Here is a 21,661-nt window from a genome sequence, read left to right on the forward strand (position 1 = left end):
TCTAGAAAGTGCGCATTTATCTGTGCTTATGACTCTGGTGTTTTACAGCTTGACTCCAATCCACGTCTGGGCAGAGTGACAGTTGGGGCTTTGTGCATACTTTTCAGACAGCCTGTACACAGGGAGGGTGGAGGTGTCACCGAGGTGCATCTGCATACTGAACAGTCTTCCTGGGCTGAGAGAAGGGAGAGGCGAGGCACACCTACATTTGTAAAGGCTGTGCCCTGGCCTCACACAATAGGGTCGTTAACCCCCCACTGATGTTTGGAGCCTGTGCTGAAAGGAGAGAGGGGGCACTTCCAGAACCAGTTGTAACTGGCTGGAACCTCCTCTCCCTATCATTGTAAAACACTGTAAAAAATGGACTATAAGTACAGGGGAATTTTCCCCACAATTTGAACATTCTTGGAACTTGAAACTGGACATAGAACGCTGAGGAATGGACTCACCAGGAAACCGCCTTGGACTGCTGCTGCTGTGCTGACCTGTGACCTGCCTGGTCACTAGGAGGAACTGCCACCATCTGCACCCCTTGTGCTGGCCTGTAGCTGGGCCCACCAGCCCTGTATCTTTTCCTTGCTTATTGTTCCCAGGGGCAGGGTGCTGTGGCCCCTGACCCCTGCACCGATCTTCTACAGGGTTGATTGAGCGCTTGGGGAAAAGCGCTCTATCTGGTAAACTGCTGCAGAAAATCACCGCCGCAGCCCGGGCTTATAAACGAGCCATCGCGCTTTCCTAAGCGTGCTGCCTTCAAAAAGTGCATCAAGGATCACCGCCGCAACCCGGGGACGCTGTGTTTACACAGCGCGAAGGAACCAGGCTGATTAATGCCCCCGGGGCACGGAGAGAATCTGGCGGCAAAGAAAAACGGAGCAAATGCGCTCCTATGGGTGCCCCCGGGGCGAGGTCAGCTCGTTAGAGCTCCCCTAGGGCACCGGAAGGCCCTGTCTTGGGCCGGAGAATCACCGTAGAGGCGAGAGGAGAGGAGGACGCCTCTCCCTCGCCTAGAGAAGCCTCGGAAGGCTTCAGTTGTCTGGTGAGTGGGCCACCGTCTCATCGGAGGCTCGCCGCACTCCCAGATCCCTCAGGGCCCCTGCGAGGGCCAGCCTTTGCCGTAAAGGGGTCTCCCCTTCTGAAAGGGCCGACGGAGGCCCCGGGAGACCCCAGGAGTTCACGGGCCCCCGGAGGGGCCCGTTCGCAGATTGGAGGGGGTGCGTGGTGCCCCCCTCCTTACCCCCAGGATTTCCCTGACTTGGGCCCCCCCCTGGAGAGGGCCGGTGGAGGCCCGGGGGGCCCCCAGTGATCACGGGTCCCAGAAGGGGCCCGTCAGGAATTTAGAGAGGGTGCGTGCCGCCCTTCTCGGTCTGCCATGTTCAGGGAGGCCCCCGTTTTTGCACAGAGGAGCGCTGGGGAACCCATTGGTTGTTTTAGGCACTGGAAGTGCCTCCTCATCAAGACAGGCACTTTTTAAAGAGACCAATAAAACTATAATTGAAGTTCTTTCTACAGACTCTGCTAATTATGATATATTGCCTACCTGTTCTATGATGCTTTTACATATATGTGCACATGTTCCTTTTATGGGCATGACTTGCTAATATGTTTCCTTAACTTGCCATAGATTTTCTAATGTTCCTACTATGGGCGTTTTATGATATTCTTATGACAAGTGTTCTAATGTGATAACGTGTTTCCTGACTACTGCTTATGTTGCAGAATACTGAGTAACCTGTGTGTTATGTGTGACTACTGCTAGTTTGCAGAGTAACTAATGTGTAACGTTCTGACAACTGCTAAGGTAGCAGGATAGTACTGTTATGTGATGTGGGTCTAATAATTACGTTGTGTACAATACAGTATATTTTCATATAATCTGGTGTTGTGTTTCCTCTGTGGTGGGGATATTGCGTCACATGTGTGTGTGTGTTGTGCAAACGCTTTACACATTGCCTCCGGGTTAAGCCTGACTGCTCTTGCCAAGCTACCAAGGGGGTGAGCAGGGGTTATCTTGGACGTGTGACTCCCTTGCCCTGACTAGAGTGGGTAAGTTCTGCCTGGCTGAGGTGCATACCCTAACCAACCAGAAACCCCATTTCTAACAAGTAGGAAGGTCATATTTAGTATGGTCAGAATGGTGATACAAACTCCTGCTGACTGGTGAAGTTGGATTCAATATTACTATTTTAGAAATGCCACTGTTAGAAAGTGAGCATTTCTCTGCACTTAAATCTTTCTGTGCCTTACAATCCACAACCAGCTGAGTTTAGTTGACAGCTCCTTGTGCATTCACTCAGGCACACCCCAAACACAGGATACTCAGCCTCACTTGCATACATCTGCATTTTGAATGTGTTGTCCTGGGCTGGGAGGGCCTGCCCTCACACAAAGGACTGCTGCACCCCCTACTGAGACCCTGTCAGACAGGATTGGACTGAAAAGGGACCTGGTGCATTTCTATGCCATTCTTTGAAGTCTCCCCCACTTCAAAGGCACATTTGAGTATATAAACAGGGCCTCTGCCCCTACCAACTGAGACTTCTGAGGTAGACACTCTACCTTAAAGACACTTCCTGGAGAAGAAACTGGAACCAGAACTTGCATCCTGCCAAGAAGAACTGCCTGGCTGCCCAATGGACTCACCTGTCTGTTTTCTGTGAAGGACTGATGCCTTGCTGCTCTCTGGCTGAGGTGAAGAAGTGCTCTCCAAGGGCTTGGATAGAGCTTGCTTCCTGTTCCCTGAAGTCTTAGGATCAAAAAGACTTCACCTCTACAAGAAGGACTCCTTCTGCAGTGAAATTCGACGCATAGCCTGCCAGAAACGACGCACATGCTGCACCGCGGTTAAAATTTTACTGCACGCAGAACCGGAACGACACAGCCCGACTTCGCAATGAGAAGATCGATGCAGCGGCAGCGTAGTGACTGGAAATTCAAGGCACGGCCACTGGATCAACGCACAGCTGAGTCGGAACGATGCAGCCCAACTTCCAGAGAGGAATTGACGCATGCCTACCATGCAGTAGAAAATTCAACGCAACTCCCACTGGATCGACGCAGCTCCTGTGACTTTGTCCTGCCAGGGCAGGAAATCCACGCATCGTCCCCGGGGCATCTGAAAACCCTGCAACCCGAAGAGGATCCACGACCGAGCGCGGGAAATTGACGCACAGCCGTCCCTGCGTGAAAACGAAACGACGCATAACCGTGTGCAGCCAGAGAAATGGACGCATACCCCTTTGTGTCCACGCTTCTCCTCCTCTGCGGTTCTTTTTGGAGATTTTGAACGCAAACCAGGTACTTTGTGCTTGAAAGAGACTTTGTTTGCTTTTAAGACTTAAGACACTTTATATCACTTTTCAGTGATATCTCAACATTTTCTTATTGCATCTTTAATCATTTTGACCTGCATTTATCCAGATAAATATATATTTTTCTAAGCACTGTGTGGTGTATTTTTGTGGTGCTATATGGTGTTAGTGTATGATTTATTGCACAAATACTTTAAACATTGCCTTCTAAGTTAATCCTGACTGCTCAGTGCCAAGCTACCAGAGGGTGGGCACAGGATAATTTGGATTGTCTGTAACTTACCCTGACTAGAGTGAGGGTCCTTGTTTGGACATGGGGTAGCCCGACTGCCAACCAAAGACCCCATTTCTAACAATGCTAGACAGATGAAAAGGACATGATCTAAGCCCTGGATTCCCTGTGAACATAGTGTGAGATATTGTAACAAAGTGCAAACCAGTACAGCGGTATTTCATGTGTTGTATGTCAGAATAACGTTTCAAGAAAATTGTTGCACCATGATATCGTGAGCAAAATTTCAAGGAACAAAATATCAAGAAAATATGTGCATGTAGCTAGAATCACTATTTTTAAAGCAAACAAATCCTATATTTACTTATATAAATTGACCTTGTCGATATTGCGGGCGTCGATATTTGGCCCTGAATAATATGGTACGATGAAATACTTGAAACGATAATTCTGGTGGCTTACCATTTCCTGACAGACCTGTCATGTCTGTCTGATAAGGACTGCCCTTACTATGATAAAAATGTATTGGCTTTCTGGACAATGTTGCTTTTGTTTTTTGGGAACACACTCTTTTCAATGGACCATGCATGAATTGCTGCAATTTAGTTATAGTGGTACAGAGTATTGTGGTAGATCCTGGAATATAAGAATGGTTAATTAGCTACACTTCAAACCTTCTTGGGAAACCTAGATGGGTACAGCTTCTGTAAAACTGAACTGTAAAATGTGCAATTCGGTCTTCATTTCTGCAAAATTGTCTTCCATGCGGGGTGGTCCCTTAATTCCCCCTTTATAAAATGGCCTAATTTGGTGTCAGAAGAAAGTCTGTAGTTGACCTGCTGTTGGTTTCCAGTTCAACACTGGTTTTCTCAGCTGGTAAGGCTTCAGTTAGACATTTTACATGGCTCATCTATGTTCAGTGTGCCTCGAAGAGATGGATACCTTTGACACAAGAGACAATAGAAAAATGTTACTTTCTTGGGTATTGTGCCTTTCTGCCTTTGTTCTGATTCTGTCAACAGAATTTGCATTTTAATAAAACTATCCTAGGTTAATCATTTCATTCTTCTAAATCCTATTGATCCAAAACCTGAATCTTATTTAACAGTCCCTTTCTTTCCACAGTATTGCTGATTTCTCTGAATCTGAGGGTGCACAAAGATCGCGAGTGATTTCCATTGAAGAAGATCCTCTGCCAGAATATTTAAACACGGAGCCTGTGCCTCTGGGGAGTGACTTATCAGCTCAGGGACATCAAGAATTTGATCATTCCAGTGGTCAAATACAAAAAAGCAATATGTACGGAGCTCATGATCTACAACAGAGTGATCTAGTGTCATCACCAGACTCTTCAAATGAAGCAAGCATGTACGATAATTCTTCAGAGAAGGACACAAGCCTGGACATGAGCAGATCTGTGCATTACATGTTTCAAGAAGGTTGCAAGCATGCAGGTGAAGAACGCAATGCTCTTGGTGACAGTGCCCTTACAATGGCTTCTGAGCTGAGAAAAAACAATGAAAAACTTGGGGAGGCAACAGCAGCAGAAACAGAACCATATGTCTTTAAAAAAGTTAAGTCGCAGAAAAATTGGGAATTTCATGTCAACAGTGAAGCTCCAACTTTTTCTGAGCTAAGTCAAAATGATTACTCTGAAGAGGCATTGACAAAAATGGTGGAACACAACCCTATTACCCATGAAAAGGACTATAGTGTGCCACAGATTGAAAAAGCTCTTGTTCGCGCAATAGATGAGCACAAGTTGTATCAAGATACTCACAAGCATGCAAATGAAGAAATCAATGACCTTGGACACGGAGACCATAAAATGGCTTCTGAGGAAGAAGCAAACCACAGACAGATTGAAGACTCAATGGTAGAATCAGCAGAACCCTATGTCTTTAAAAAACATCAGTCACAGAGGAACTGGGAGGTTATCATTGACACTGCAGCCCAACCCATTTCAGAACTAAGGCCGAATGAGACCCCCGAAAAAGTGCATACAGAAATGGCAGCGCTCAGCCCTATCACACATGAAGAGGGCCAGAGCTGGAGACAGATAGAAAAAGCTCTTGTTCACAATGAGAATTACCCTGATTCTGAAGAAGAAACACGGGAAGATCGAGTTATAAAAGCAATGCCCAACACGTACACTCTTGTCTGGGATATTGAACCACCTGCTGTTTGTGAGCAGGCAGAACTACAGGCAAAATATGAGAATGTTCCAGAGGAAAACAAGTCAACACAACCGGTTTCTGTCATTGAGCAAAATATTCCTCAGAGCGATATGCCTCAGGTGATAGATTCACAAACACCTGTATCTAGTAATAAGGGGAAAAAAAGAGTAACTTTCACGACCAGTGTACTTGAGAAGCTTGCTAAAGCTGGGGTTGAAAACATGGATGAACAAAGCCCCCCATATGACAAGAATGAGGATCTGGATATGTATGGATCACACAAGAAAGATTTAATAGAAAATACCCGAGCAAAGCATTCTATTACAATCAATCAGGAAAATGGATCATTTGGCACTAAGGGACCAGTTGAAAACGTTTCAGCACAGATAGCACCTTTAGCTTTGCACACCACACAAAACCCAGATTTTGTTTACAAGGTTCTGTTTATTGGCAACTCAAGCGTTGGAAAGTCGTCTTTTTTGTATCGTGTCCACGATGGCATCTTCCGCCCTGACATACATGCTACAATTGGTAAGTATTTGTTACCTTCACCAAAATAGAAATGTAGAAAAAATCCAAAATGTGCAAATAATAAGATTAAACAAAGAAATGCAATGGAAAGCTGAATGAGAGAACATTGATACTCACTGACAAGTTCTGATGGCCAGATTACCACAATATGAGGCAAATTGTCATATTTGGTGGACTCTTGTGGGAAAACCTCTGGGTGGCAAAATTGTAATTTCATTCCACAGAAGCCCCTTTGTTGTCCAGATAGTGTTTGAAACTTCACCCAGCCAAGATTTCTACATTCAGACGTAGGGCCGATTTAGAGTTTGACAGATGGGATACACTGTCCCAAACATTACATCTATCTTGTCCACCGTATTACAAGTCCATTATATCCTATGGCACTTGTAATATGGCAGATGGGATATCTGTCATATTTGTGTCAGAGATTCCCATACAGCAAACTCTGAATAAGACCATTAGTCTCTTTTTGGAGCTCCAAATACTCCAGCTTGATCAAGTTGCAGGCTGTATTTGATGATTTCTTCTACAAGGCCAGATGCTATCTTGTTGAGGGCCTGTTGAAACAAACTTCCTGCTGCGGAGAGCCTCCAAGAGGCAGAAACCTGTTTCATTTTCCCAGTGAAGTTGTGCCTTGAGCAGATTGGCTTGCATGGTTGGTCTCTGTACTTTAGAAGTCCCAACTTTTTAGATGTATTAGGAGAGGTCCAGCTATATACAGCCACAGGTCCCAGGTACTCAGGCACAGCATTTGGGGGTCAAGACTCACTCCAGCAGAGGCCACTAGCAAGGTCCAATCCAGGTTCAAGTTCCACTTGTCACTTGTGTCCATTTGCAGCTTGTAGCGTCCCTGTGGCACACAGGAGTTCAGCCAACTGATCCTTGGAGTCCACTTGTTCGTCTTTTGTGCAAGGGGGGGCAGGTCTAACCATTCGGGTCTTGTACCAGGCCTCAAAGAGAAAGTACAGTCCTCCTTCGGGTCTCGCACATTTCCTGAAAGTGTTTTTGGGAGCCTGTCTTGGGGTTCATCATTTGAGCTTGACAAAGGGTAGCGCATGGGGGTAACTTCTGGCTTCCCCTGACCAATGTGGAAAAAATTTACAGGGGTAACCCTAGCTACTTTTCCAGCAGTTCCTGTCTGCCCTACAACAAACAATCCTAGAGTGCACTTTACTTCAAAAATCCAAGATGGAGAAGCTCTTCCCCCCCATCTGCAGAGCCTGTGCGCCACCTTAGAGGTGTGGCTAGGATAATAGGCAGCCCCTTTCTCTGTGATGACCAAACACCCCCCTCTAGGTTTGGAATCAGCCTGGCAAGCTGTACAATGCATAGCCAGTTTCTCCATTAAGGCTCTGGGGCTGCACCCCACTGAAATTCCTAAACATTCCTTCCCAAATATTAAATAGATCAATTTATTTAGAGATACAATCTTATCTCTAAACAAATCAATGTATTTAAATCTAGGCTGTCCGTACTATGCTGCCTGCTCTGCTTTGTTCTAACCATTACATACAACAATGCCCTTGAAAGGAAAGGCCAACAAAATTATCTATACAACATAGAAGAACATAGGTGAAAAACTATTTATTCATAGAAATATATATTCTCATTCATGTATTTATACATCTAATAAACATCTCAATATATTCATCCTTCATGGACAACCCATCTAATAAACATCACACCAAAAGGCAGGCAGTGTGAGGAAAAGTGCTCGTGATAAATTGAAAGAAAATTAATACGTATTCAAATAGATCAAAACCCTATACAGAAAACATTAAAAACAGTTGGTTGGTTCTTTCTTTGCTGCATTGACTCCAGTCCAAATCCCCAAGGAGTCTAAATAACTTCCTTCAGTCCTCCAAAGATCCGAAACCAGTTCGGATTGGTTTCTGCATAGGATCTTGTAAAGAATTTTAAGCAACCTAAAACACATCAGTATTGGAAGATTCTCTCCTAAATATGGAGATGTTATTTAGTAGTTCACAAAGTCCTTGTACTGCCTTCTGGTACTTGTAGTTTTCATTTTCCCTACTTAAACATATGCTATGATCCTGATTACAAGTTATGTGGAGTTGAATTCCTCTATGTAATTCTGGCTTTAGTTTTTACCTGTATTGTGAAATACCTCCAGAAGCAGGATTGAACACCAATCCTTGGTGAAGTTAATCCAAATATGAGTTAAGCACAAAGGGAGACACATGTGCTTATAGTGAAGACAGTTATCAGCTATATGGCCATACCTTCATGCCCTTAACATTAATGCCAACACATGGATTGATTTATGAACAATGGTTGTTAAACATGTTAAGGCAATGCATATAAGTAATTTAGTTTCTCTCTTATTTCATGCTTTGCCTAGTCTTGCATTCCCCATGAGTATCACCTATTTTATCATGTTGTGTTTCTGCATTTTTATTTCTGTCCATCTTATTACTCCTGTATAGTGCATACTTTGAGCCATGCAGGGTATTTAGTAGGGGCTTCGACTGGGAGCTCTGACTATGAGGTTGAAGCCAAAGGAAAGTGCCTGTCAGTGGGCTGGCCTTTCTGCAGAACACACAGAACAATGGTCATGTAATCCAGTTGCAATTGAAATTCTGTGGAAATGTGTGTGAAAGCGGAAGACAGATGTCAAAATATTTACAAGGCAAAAGGAAACACGGTGGGTGTCTTTCGAAGCCTGGTTAGAGCATTTACTTCCAAAGCTGATGTTGCATGCAGTGCAAGACACTGGGCAAGCACACACTTTAAAGGGTTGAAGTTGTTGCACTGTACATTTTGCACATTACCATAACTGTTGAACATATTAATGCAGTAAGATATGGGGCAGTTTTTAAAGTGTTTAATATTTCAGACTATATGTTCCTACTGCTTTTTGAACCTTACTTCATCACGAAATTAATTTGCTTTAAAATGCACTATTTGACAATCTTTTTAAAAAAAATTCTTGTGAGGAGGAACCACCCTGCAACCCACATTTGTCCATTAAACTTGCTTGCTTCACTCGCTGCAGAAAAGCCATACTCAACCTTTAAGCCCCACCACTTTCAAATGTCACCAGCTGCCACTGGTGCAATGGCTAGTGATAACGCGTCTCTCCCTAGGTAATCTCATTTCTCTGGGAGTCGTTTTAGGCCAATGAATCTTTTGACCCTGATTGGAGACACCTTAAGACGAGATAACTACTCAGCATATCAATCAATAAATCACTAGTCTCATCAATATTTGCAATAGCAAAATCAATTGCATTAGTTAATTACATTAATAAGAATTGAAACCCTCCATGACCTTTCAGCCATGAATAACCACACAGAATTTAGTAAAATGTATCATATTTATTCCCTATTGGTTACACTCTACTAGCAAGTTTATTAGTCTCAACACCAGAAAACACATCAACAAAGTTATAATGTGGCAACTTGAGTAAGATTTAAGCAAAGCGAAGATTATAAACATTAGAACAAAATATGGCATCAACATTTATCTATTTAGCAGAGTATCATTAGCGTATCTGTTCAACACAGCAAAACTTCAGTCATTTTGTATGATTGCACCCAATATTAGTGATCGCCTCGACTAATCTTGAATTAGCATCAGCATGTTGGGCTTCATGCAAAACATATTAGTAACACAAATTTGAAAATGTCTGACTATGGTCTCTGTCAAAAGCAGTTGGTACCTAGAAAGGAAAGGCAAGCAGACAATTACAATTTAATCATCATATAGTTACCCTCCGTAATGGGTCAGCATACAGGGTCAGTCTTCATCCTCAGGACAGTAGTCGATTCGTCATCAGCCAGGATAGAACAGAAAAGTCTCAGCTAATGGTCAGGAAGTTCTTCCCTCTTAAGGAGGAGAAGAACTACATCTCGGGCAAATCAAGGTAAGGATGGTTTTGAAGAGTCAAAGCAGCGAAGGCAAAGACAGAATGCCAGGGTAACAGCAGGGGTGTCCCTCTAATGGCTCAATAATGGCTGATTTCTCCTTGTAACGCGACGTTAAATTGAATTTGCCATACAAATTTCTAATTTCCCCTTGGTCGGTAGTTGGTGCACCACTATCTCTATCCAATAGTAGTGTGGTCACCTTACTAGAATTTTCACCTAAGACAGTTCTCATACAGTTCATTGGCTTCTGTGATTTACGTCTTCATCAGGTGAGATGGCAGGTAGAAAAAGTTACACGCACAATTCCAGTCAGTAGCTCCATTGTCTTTACCAGTACAGACGACTTTGTACCTGTTGCGAATTACACTGTTGCATTAAACAAGAATGTCTCCTTGAGCAAGTCGGGTCTCATGAGAAAGAATCTACTACGGCTACACACTGCATGATGACAAACCTTTTTCCAGGAATGTGCCAATGTAGTTTGCAAAAGCAACAGACAATTTTCATCAGCTGTTTCTTATTCTTTTGAACATCTGGGAAATCTGGCAGTCGGCTGAGACTCGCAGTTTTTGGATGCCCTGATTCTCTTGGAAACAGTTCAGGGAACACAGAGTGTTTTGCATGATCATGGAGCACAGTGTGTTTTGCACTATGTGTGCACTGGATAATAGTGCATTATGTGGGCACAAGAGGTGTGCCTCCAGTAGCACAGGGTAATATGCAATATGTGCAATAGAGGGCGCTGGTACAGTGTCATGTTTGACATATTCAGCCAGTGCTGGGTTTCTTTGGCCAGGGGCATATGTGCATCCTCAAATTTGTAACCCTGTACTGGTAAAACTACAGGTCTCATAACCCAAAATTATATTCATTAATCTGGAACAACGAGATGAAGATATTTTACATGCTATGGCTTCTATGCAGCGATGCACATGCATTTTCGTTTACAGACAAGTAGGCATATTTCTATGTTGCTTTTTGAAAGTTTCAGACATATAATTAGGTGGCTCTCCGCCTCACAGGACAATTCAAGGTGCAGTGCAAACACTCTATAAAACTATGAATATAGCTAATTAGAGAATGGTACTCTTACAAAATAGAGCTGCAGAGGAAGATGATGACTAGTATCATTGTGTAAAACTGGCGAGAACATATTTTACATACATTTGGAACTCTTTGAAAATCGCTGCTGACTGGCTAAAGTATTGGTGCATGATCTGAAAGCAGGCATTGCAGAAAACTATCCAAACCTGTTGGCTTTTGTTTTACTGACGCCATCCATCCAATGTAACCAGTTAGACATCACTTTCAGAATTTAAAGGGCTCATCAATTTTTCTTTCAAACAGGCCAAACTTATAGCCATGATGGTTGCTTAGGTTTGGCCGTGCTCCAGGAACAAAGAAATACACAGGTATGTCAACCTCTATCAATACAGTCAAAATGATGCTTCTTTCTGACAACTCTTTTCTTAATCAACAATTGAAAGGCCATAAAAACTTTGGACAACTGTTTGATCCAATGAGAGTAGAGGGAGTGCAGGGCTTTTAGCAAAAGCCAGCAAACCTTAATTTTATCAGGAAACATATTATTATTGAGAGATAGAAATTAAGGTTTATTATGATCCTTTTTAAATTTAGGAACGTAAAATCAGGTTAGACATTCGTTTTCGGTTGCACGGATAGGTAATACTTGCTATGTTGGGCAGTGGCCAGGATGACATGGACATTGCACTTTTGGGTTGATGTAGTAAGAGATCTTTAGAAGCGGAGATTAATTGAATCTATTGGTTTGCCTCACTTCCGTTAGGGAGACTGCACTCACAGTGCAAAGTTTACATGTTTTTGTTAAGTTGCGGGGCCACTAGGGTCTGGTACAAGTGTAGAAGGAAACAGTACCTTTCTTTCTATGTGTTTTGAATATGGGCTCTCTAAATGACCCTTCAATAAACTAAAAATTGATTCTTCGGCTTGAAGCACGAAATAGTGTGCTTATTGTTTGTTTATTTTAATGTCACCCTAAATAATCTGATAGATATTGCCAATAAGAAACTATGGACTTAGATATCAAAAGTGAAGTAAGCTACCATGCAGATGATGGAGGATTCTGGTTTGAAGAATTGCTGGCGAGGGCTCTTTTGAAACCCACACACATAATATTGATTTATTGATATTAGCCCTACACCTCATCATTCATTTTGGAAAGTGGCTTACAAATATCCGTCCTATGATCTGTACATATCATTCCCAAATATCCTTTAACACAGTAGGCGTAACAAATCCCTAGTATGTGTTGATCATTCGATTGGCTACTAGCTGCTACAACCTCAAGTACAGTTTTGAGGAAGGAAATGTACTGATGTTAAATAAGGGCTCCACAAGATTTCACCATAATCTAGTCTTGTCTTCAATGCATACCTCAATAATTACCGGACACCCTTGTAATATTCACCATGCCCTTCAGTGTTGCATACTACAACTATATGGACAACACACACGCTATTTGAAAGCTCAAACACCCTTTAAATTTTGACTCCTATGCTCTAGGCCAGTGCTTTAAACAATAAAAACAAATATGCTCCCTGTGGAAACAAGGCAGATGCCAATAGGCATATGGAACTCAGACGCTATTTAATACCTTAAGGGAAGTCAGAAATCTAAAATGATGGATGTCAAGGTACCACCTGAGCCTTAAGTACGTTAAGTGGCCCAAGGAGCTTTTTACAAAATGTGAACCTTGTTCTGAGCCTTTTCCAGAGAGTCAAAACTACCATTGTCTTGGTCCTGCCATGTCAAGGGGCACTTTGCCACCTATTTCTGGGACTCTCTTGATACAAAAGGCAGCCACAGACAACCATTGTACCTACTTACATGACCATATCATTACAGCCATTTAAGCCCTCCAGTTGTTGCCTCTTGTCCAATGCAGATCATTAAAAGCGTTGTGCTTCACCCACTGGCAAGTCTATCATCTTCCAACTAAGACTACAGCTATGTGCACAAAGAAGAATCATCTATTCAGGGCTGGCCCCTTTCTTGGTAATCCAGCCTATCAGGAAAATGTGTGTTAATGAAATGTGTCGCTGACAAGCTGTGGAACTCACTACCAGCAAGGATCGACAATGACCATCTAGCATTTAAGAGGGCAGTAATGATCCAACTTTTCCCAAACAGATTACAAATTTGTGCATAGGTCTTTTCATTGGAAATTCTTTACACTTGTTATACCCTATCCAGTCCACATTGCTACACATAATCGGAATAAGAAATATAGGTAGTAGTCAAATTAACAAAATTTATGAAGAAGTTTGAATGTCTTAACAAGGAAAGGTGCAGGGGCCAAATGGCGAGTGAAGCCCTCGGATGACTACTTACAGATCTTAATTTGGATGGATCCAGATCTAAAGTAAATTGAAAGCATCTCTGAACAGAAAGTTGTTAAAACTTTTCCTGAACTGGGGGTACTTTCCTTAGTTTCTTGAGGTGGGATAAAGTTCATAGAAAGAAGCACCTTTCCCCGTGTTTTGGTCTTTTGTGTGTGTGTTGAATGAGTTCTTTGCTTAGGCTGATCTTAGGACTATTGTTGGTTGGTAAAGCTAGGCCAGAACATGTGGGGTGCTAGTGTCTTGTGTAAGATATTTAGTAGCTAGAATGCAATCCTATGTTGTAGATGGAGCCAATATAGAATCCTCTGGACCTGTGAGGTAGGTTTGAATTTCCTGTATATCAGACTGATTCTTGCCTCTTGGTAATTAATTTCCTGCAACTTCTGGGCTTGGGATTTTGGGACCCTGCATAGATACTACTGCAGTAGCCCAATCTGTATAACATTAGAAAATGTAATAACGTGTTACATAAGGAGAGGGTAGACATTACTGTAAATAGATAGCTGGAAGTTACACATATTTACAATATAATTTATCTGGGGTTTAGTGTTCAGTTTGTAATAAAAACTGATCCCAAAGTTATGTCTTCATGACTAGAAGTTGACTCAGTATTGTAGGCATGGTAAAGGGCCTTGTTAGGTTTGATTTGGGTCTGTTGCTGAGATGAGGACTTCTGTTGTTCCCTGTTGAGGCAAAGGACGCTTTTTTAATCCAAGAGATGATATATTAGAAGTAGATAGGAATATTCTTTGGGGTGGGTTCTTGCAAGCCTGAGGAAACGTTGGGAGTTATCACCTGGCAGACAGCACTGGTGTTGATATGAGCCAATAAGCTGAACACGGAGCTAAATATATAACAGAGATGACAATGACAAACCTTGTGAAAACCTGCAATAGACAGTATTCCAGATGAGTTGTCATCTCCAATTATAACTTGCTGTTTCCCATGAGAAATGACCTGATCCACTTTAGAGCAAAACCTACTAGGCCTAACTAGTCCTTCTATCAACAAAGTAGCATCTGGTTGTCAGCAATATGGATAAAAGATTGAGAAAGATTAGTTCTGTGTCAAGACCAGTCAGAATACATGCATGATCTAGCAGGCAAATCAACACTATCTTCCAATTGAGGCTGCTGCTGGAGCAGCCGAAGGCTCACTTGCACAGACCCCAGGGAAAAGGAGGTACCATCAGTTCTCTGCTCAAGACAGGCCTTCCCTGTCTCATATAATAATTAGTATTCATACGAGACAGGGTGGGCAAGGAGGTCTCAATGTGCTGCACAGAATTTTGAGAAAGTATCAGTTAATTAAATGTTATAACTTCACTTACCAACATGCGCTAATGTCAAGCTGTAACCCCATGAGGTTCTGGGACCCCTGCTGAAATCAGAGCACCATTGAGTAACACTTGTGAGGTGGACAAGCAGAGCACGAGCACAGCCATCAAAAATTAGGTATATAGAAACAGGACAAAGTTGAGCAATGGTAAAGTGAACAAACTAGAGCATGTAGCATGAGCCACATCAACTCATACATAATGCTGACCTTGATCAAAGTTTCCAGACTCTTTATACTGCTACTCCCTATCCATGATCTGAAACTACTGTTAGCCTAAGTTTCTTAAAGTGCTACATGACCAGGAACTACTACTTGCTATAATGCATTAGTCTTTTCACCAATGCCTTCAGCCTGTTATCCAAAGCTTGACCCGACTCTTTCTGACCGTTCTCTTTGAGACACATTTTGTGCTTAAGCCTGTTTCTGTGCTGCTGATGCTTCTTACTCACAGCTCATTCATGTTTCCGAACCCGCAGATTCCTGGCAGCTGGTTGGTTTGAATCCAGGGATTTAAAGATGTTCTCACATTTATTTATTAGTGCTGATTCTCTATCTCTTCCTGATCTAAAACCTGACTTGTGGTGATGTTCAAGGTTATTATTTTCCAAATTATCCTAAAGTTGATTAGAAATGTCCTTTTCCAAAATGGCTCTTGTCGATCAATTGAAGGTTCATTTTAATAGAGATGTAATTGTAATGATAGCATGCTTTGGTTCCAGTCGCACCTTTCTGTGGAAAGGAGATCCTGCTTATAAATTGAGGAAGCTTGGACGTTTTAAGGATTAAAGGTCTCATTACAACATCATGGTTCCCGATTGGCTGACGGCAGTCAGAGTCGTGGTCAGCAATGGCAGCGCTGAGTTTAGCGCCACCACGCTGATCACAAGTCCAGTTTCCACCAGCCTTTTTATGGTAAAGAACACAGTACGGTGGGCCACAGGGAGGCACGTACACTGCTCAAGACCATGTCATGGGTAGTGTAGGGGCCCCTCTCCCCAGCACCCTCGGAATGCCCACTGTCTGCAATGGCAGGCAATGCACATTCCAAGGATGCTGGTGTGCTACGGTGTTGGTCAGACCAATACCGTAGCACCGTCCACACTGGGCTGATTGGCAGGAGCTTCGTAATTCCATGTTCCTGCTGGTCAGCCCGGCGGAACATCTTAATATGACAGGGGTGAGGCAGCCGGTTTGACGGGCACCTCATCCCCACAAGTTTGGTGGTCATCTCGTCCAACCACCAAACTTGATATGAGCCCCTTAATCTATTCTGCTGACTCTACCACTTGATTCAGACTCGGAAGCATCAAGGTTTTTTTTTTCTAATTGCTCTTTAGTTGCATTTATATATTTTTACCCATATTTTACATCAGACAGTTAATGTGCCCACGGCCATCTGAAAAAGGAACAGTTAGATAACATTGAGTGTATGCCGTTCATCTTTATCACAGTGTGTGGTTTTCTACACAGAGTCTGGAATAGGGAATTACATAATTATTTGTGTCTGATGCTAGTCTCAGTATTCTACAGCGAGTGAGAAGAGCTCAGGAACAAACAATAAATAACAAAAACATATAAGCGATTAACACCATGTCCACACCGTTATCAAGTATTGTGCATCTGCAGCACCCCTCTAGGTTACTGCCTCACATTGTGACCACATCTGTACTCAAAGCCTGCCAAATGAGCCCCACTATGCCGGTACCCCTGGATTGTTTGTGTCATATGGCTTACCCACAGAAACACCAGCCACTTTCACGGCTAACATCCCCTTCCTTCCTTCCCCAACAAGCTGGGTCCCAGAGGTGGGGGTGCAGCCACATACGAGAAGGGATTTGTTTGGTGTATCTTCTGATGTCATCCCACATCTTATCCAATATTTAAATCTGGGTGCATTTGGCCCTTACATCTTTGTATGTTCTTGCCAACTGCTTTTGCACAGCAGTGTAGAAAACTGCGATAGCACTGCACCCTCACATGTGCTTCTGTAGGCAGTGCAGTACTGCATTCGTCAGAGGCTCCACTTGGCCACAGGTGGTGGCTAGCACATGTACCAGTGCACCATGTGCCATGAAAGGACCCCATCCAATTCCATAATTATCCATCATTTGCACAAATGTGCACACTTTGCCTTGGTATTATCAGTCCCCTATGTGTACCATGCCAGCTATGGTCTATAGGCATGTGTCAATCATGTTGGTAATGTCTTTTGTTCATGGAAGCACCAATAGCAGGAGTAATGCAACGTACATCCTGAAGCCACTTTCGGCAAACAAGTATTTGTCCAACAGGCCCCTGCAACCCTGTAGACTCCTGGTAGCTGCACCTCAGGAAGCCTGATAGTGAAAAGCCACTCTATGATTGTGTCATGCCTGATCGCACGCTCACATCTTTTGCATTCTGGGCTTGCAGGAGTTTGTAGCCAACTCAGTAGCCACTGCAGTTGTACTGCAGTGTAATAACTTAGGCATCAGGTTGAGGCATTTTATGAAAGTAGATGGGGTTTCGGATTTGGGAAATTAGGTGGTTTTGAACTCTTTAGTATTTTGTCATGGATTTTGGATTTTTTTCTCAAGTAAAGCCAAGATGTTTTTCCACAGTGAGGATCAGGTGGAGGATTGTTTATCACATTGCTCAGAATGGAGATTTCTGTAAAAATCTTACAAGGTTCATTTGTTGGATTAGAGGAAGACCATATATGCTGGGAGAATAGGTTTTTCATTGCAATTTTAACAGTTTTATGATTGTCTGGCCTGTAGTCTTTACATTTCATTTGGAAACATTTGTCTCCTGATTTTTTGGCTGATTCGCTTTATGTCTAGTGAGTAGGACCAAGTAAATCAAACATCCTTGATTTGTTGTCATAGAGTAGGTTGAGTATTTCATCAGGTGAATTTTCTTGGATTTCATTCAGTGCTTGATGGGACCTAATAAGGCTGATTTCTTTACGCAAGACCTACAAATCGCTTTACAGGGATGTATTTGGTTATCTGATTTGGAGCTTGACTGACCAGAAACTGATTAGGGCAGGATACTGGGATAATGCATTGTAAGTGGGTGAGTGAACCACTTGAGTTAGACGTGTAGTAGAGCTATATTTCCTAGACTGTTTGCTGGCAGGTAAGATGCAGATATAGATGCAGAAATTGAATTCAGCCTATAATTAAATATTTGTTGTGAGGATCTGCAGAAGTGATGTGAAATTAATGGTTTGTTCTAGGAATTAAGTATTGCTGATGGTCCCGAAATTGTAGTTGTGATAATTGATATATTGTCATTAAGTGCACATTAGTTGGAGGAGTGGCCAAGATGGCGGACGATTTGGCTGTAACGAGCTCCCCTCCAGGCCTGATCAAATGCCTTTAAATATTCTGACCATCCAGCAATTGTGACTCCTGGAATGTTGCAGATGCCTGTATTGCTGAACCTGGCAGCTGCATAGCCCTCATATTGGGTCATGAACTGCCCAGGTTGGATGGTCGGATGGAAGGAACTCAGTAGCTGACACCCAAGGTGGACGCTCGGAGGGCAGAGTGCTTGGTGGAGTGCCCCGTCACATAGGAGAGGCCGGACCTAACGTCGCTGCCTGCTCTCTATGGTGCGCGCCAAGCTCGCTGGTGAGGATCCTCCATTAAATCCGAGCAGAGCCGGCAGTCGAGCTGGCCGGCTGCTTGGCTCGGTTTTCTGGAGGCCCGAACAGCCTATTTGATAACTGGTGAGTTGTGCACTGCTCAGCTTGCCCTTCCTGACCCTGCATTGCCACTGGACACCTGCTTCACCCGCGGTTGTAGTTGTTCACCTGCTAGAGGCACCACCCCCTACCTCTCTCCTGAGCACAGTGTCTGTCCCATCCATATTTAGAGTGGGCCTGCAGATGTGCTGCTGTGGGGGAGACAGTGCTTTGCTCGGACTGGTGGAATGATGGGGGACCAGGCAGAACCTCTTAACCTGCCTGCCTTTCTAGTGACATCGGAGCTGGCAGCTGGGGGCATCCCAATAACACACGGAGCCCATGTATGTAGGGCGGTGTCGTACCTGGGTGTTGTATTGGCAACACAGACTCGATTGTATCAGCCGTCCCTCATCAACTTACGTTCTCGACAGATACATTTAGACTGCCCAATATTGAACACAGACTTGACCCAGGTGTTGCTGAACTTGTCGGGCCCCTAGCCCACAGGGTCACAGCCTTGGGGACTTTCCGACAGCACACATCGGTGCAGGGAGGGACATTTTCTCTGCCACAGAAGGGCTGTCGAGGGTAGTGCTCCACGTCCCTGCCGATCGACGCTTGCGATGCCGGGGGAGTCAGAACTGGGACTCTTGAGAGTTTTCTCCTGTTTAATGGATCGTGATGTTTTTCATTAATGTCCCCTTAATGCCCTGTTAACTACTCACATACTCCCATAATACTCTTCTTGCTAGAAACTTCCCCAGGCCTGAGGATGCAAGTGTGTATTCAGATTCACAGCACAGTGCAGGCAGTGCAGGCCTCCCTACCCTCTAGTGTGGTTCCTCCAGAATCACCTCAAAATGAGTGTGGCTAGGTCGCTTTGCTATAGGGGATCCTGGGGCCTCAGCTACCTCCTGAGTGCCCCGGGGACCTCTGACTATGCCTGCCGCCATTGTAAAACCAAAATCCTCGAAAACTGTTGCGACAGATATGACTGACTTCCTGTCATTCCCCCCACCACCAAGGAAAGGCACAGCCGGGGTCCTACAGCAATTGGAAACCACTCTCAAAATGCATTCCACGCAATTTGATAAGATACTGCAGGCCATATTGCACACCAAGACCTCTTTGTAGTCAAGAATAGACACTATCTCCGTGGAAGTCAATCTATTACAGACAGATCACCACACGCTAGTGGATCGTGTTGATGATGCAGGATCATGACGGACCTCGCTTCACCTCACAGTGCAAGACCTACAAGCCCAAGTGAAATTGTTCAGAGACGAGATGGTCACTCTACACCACCACGCTGAAGACGCTGAGGTGCAGGTCCCAGCGATTGCTGGGACTTTCTGAGAAAGTTGAAGCCCTAACGTGGAACTGGTTGTGGAGAACTAGCTGATCGAGACGGTGCTAGCCGGGAAAGTCCCAAAATTCTTCTCCATAGAGTGTGCACATCAGATCCCAAGCAGACACCAGGCCCTGGAGCGCCATTCAGAACGATCTTTGCCAGATTTCTTCATTTTTTAGATCATAATGTAGTGCTTCAAACTTTTCAAGCATACTGCCTCATTGAAATCTGAGAATGCACTTATCATGGCCTACCCAGACTTCACAGCTGAGGTACAACAACTCCGCAACTCATACTATAAAGAGAAGCTGAAACTTAGAGAACTTGATATTAAAAATGCCCTCCTATTCCTGGCAAATCTGAGAGTCATATCCAATAGGACTATTCATGTATTCTCCTCACTGGAGGATGTTAGGACCTGGCTGCATGTAAAAGGATTGGCGCTACAGACGATTGACACAGCATCCACAGAAGACTGGTTGATTCCTCTTAGGCAATGCAGGAGGCGTAAAACGAGTGGCAACCATCGACCTACTCATGATCAAGTGGCTGATCAGCGGGCTATGGCAGTGCACAAATCTTTGCAGATCTTTCTCTACAGCAGAGTACCCCCGGGGACCCATAGTGACACCTAGATCAGCAGATGACCTTTGAAGGGGGGCCTCGCCCGCATTACGGGACAGTGGTGGTAGATGCATTAGGAGTGGGGGACAGAGGCTCAGACATCCCATTTTCTAACTTCACCTTTGGGTGGGATGACGTCCATGGTAGGCCATGAGCACCAACTTATGGGCTCTCCACTTTTCATGCTCCCCAAGGCTTTCAAAGTGAACTTATGTTATTGTTTGTTATTGTTCATATATTACTATTGTACTATCGAGATTGGTCAGGGCGGGTTTGTCAACTGGCTGGTGAGGGAATGCATGTTCTCTCTCCTTTGTTGCTGTGATTATTGTTACATCAACCTACAGTTGCTGCACACATTTGTTTATGCAAAGGACACACCCACGTTGTATCCTTCTCCTAATACCGGATGTGATGGGCGGACATGAGGTCCCCCTATTTTATCATGGGGCAATAGGATCATACCCCTTACTTCTTTTGGTTTCCTCGCACCCTTGACTGCTACACCAGACAACAGAATACCACAATATAATTTTCTCATGTGGAACGTGTGGGGCATAGCTACACATACGGGGTGCATGCATTTCTCAAGCGTCACTATACACACATTGCTATGCTACAAGAAACCCACCTTACAGAGGTTGAATTACGCAAATTGTGCTCATAATGAAGGGGACGGGTATACAGCACCAAAACCTTGGCATATGCCCCCGGGTACTTATATGGATTGCCCCGGAGGTGCCTTATACAATGACCAGGAATCTTATAGATCTGTAAGGGAGGTATGTTATTGTTGAGGGACACTTGGATGGCTCCACCCTTACAATTGTGGTCCTGTATGCTCCTAATTCTAATAAATCTGCTTTCTTTGACACCTTCTCTCCAGCATTATTCACTGCGCCTCAAACACCCAGCATATGGGGGGGGGCGATTTCAATTTTGTAGTGGACATTGCCCTGGACCCTTCCGTCTCTGTTACCCTCTGCGTTAAGGCTTTTCAATACCTTAAAGCATGGCTGGAGCACCAACACCTGCAACACCTGCATGACATGACATATGGCGCACGCTTCACCCAACTGTCCTGGACTTCTCATTCTTTTCTCCAGTCCATAATTTGCATACACGATTAGATTTACTACTTGGCATGTGCATAA

General features: G+C 43.9%; 1 protein-coding gene across 2 annotated transcripts in view; it reads left to right on the forward strand.

Moving 5' to 3' along the window:
• RAB44 (RAB44, member RAS oncogene family) overlaps nucleotides 1-21,661 on the forward strand; it is a 350,449-nt gene that overhangs the window by 273,050 nt on the left and 55,738 nt on the right. For both annotated transcript variants that reach the window (XM_069238986.1, XM_069238985.1), the window contains exon 11: nucleotides 4,666-6,248. In XM_069238986.1, the coding sequence (XP_069095087.1) occupies nucleotides 4,666-6,248 (1,583 nt within the window). The remainder of the gene's footprint in view (nucleotides 1-4,665; nucleotides 6,249-21,661) is intronic.

Source organism: Pleurodeles waltl, chromosome 6 (genome assembly GCF_031143425.1).
Source record: "Pleurodeles waltl isolate 20211129_DDA chromosome 6, aPleWal1.hap1.20221129, whole genome shotgun sequence".
Classification (NCBI taxonomy): Eukaryota; Metazoa; Chordata; class Amphibia; order Caudata; family Salamandridae; genus Pleurodeles; species Pleurodeles waltl.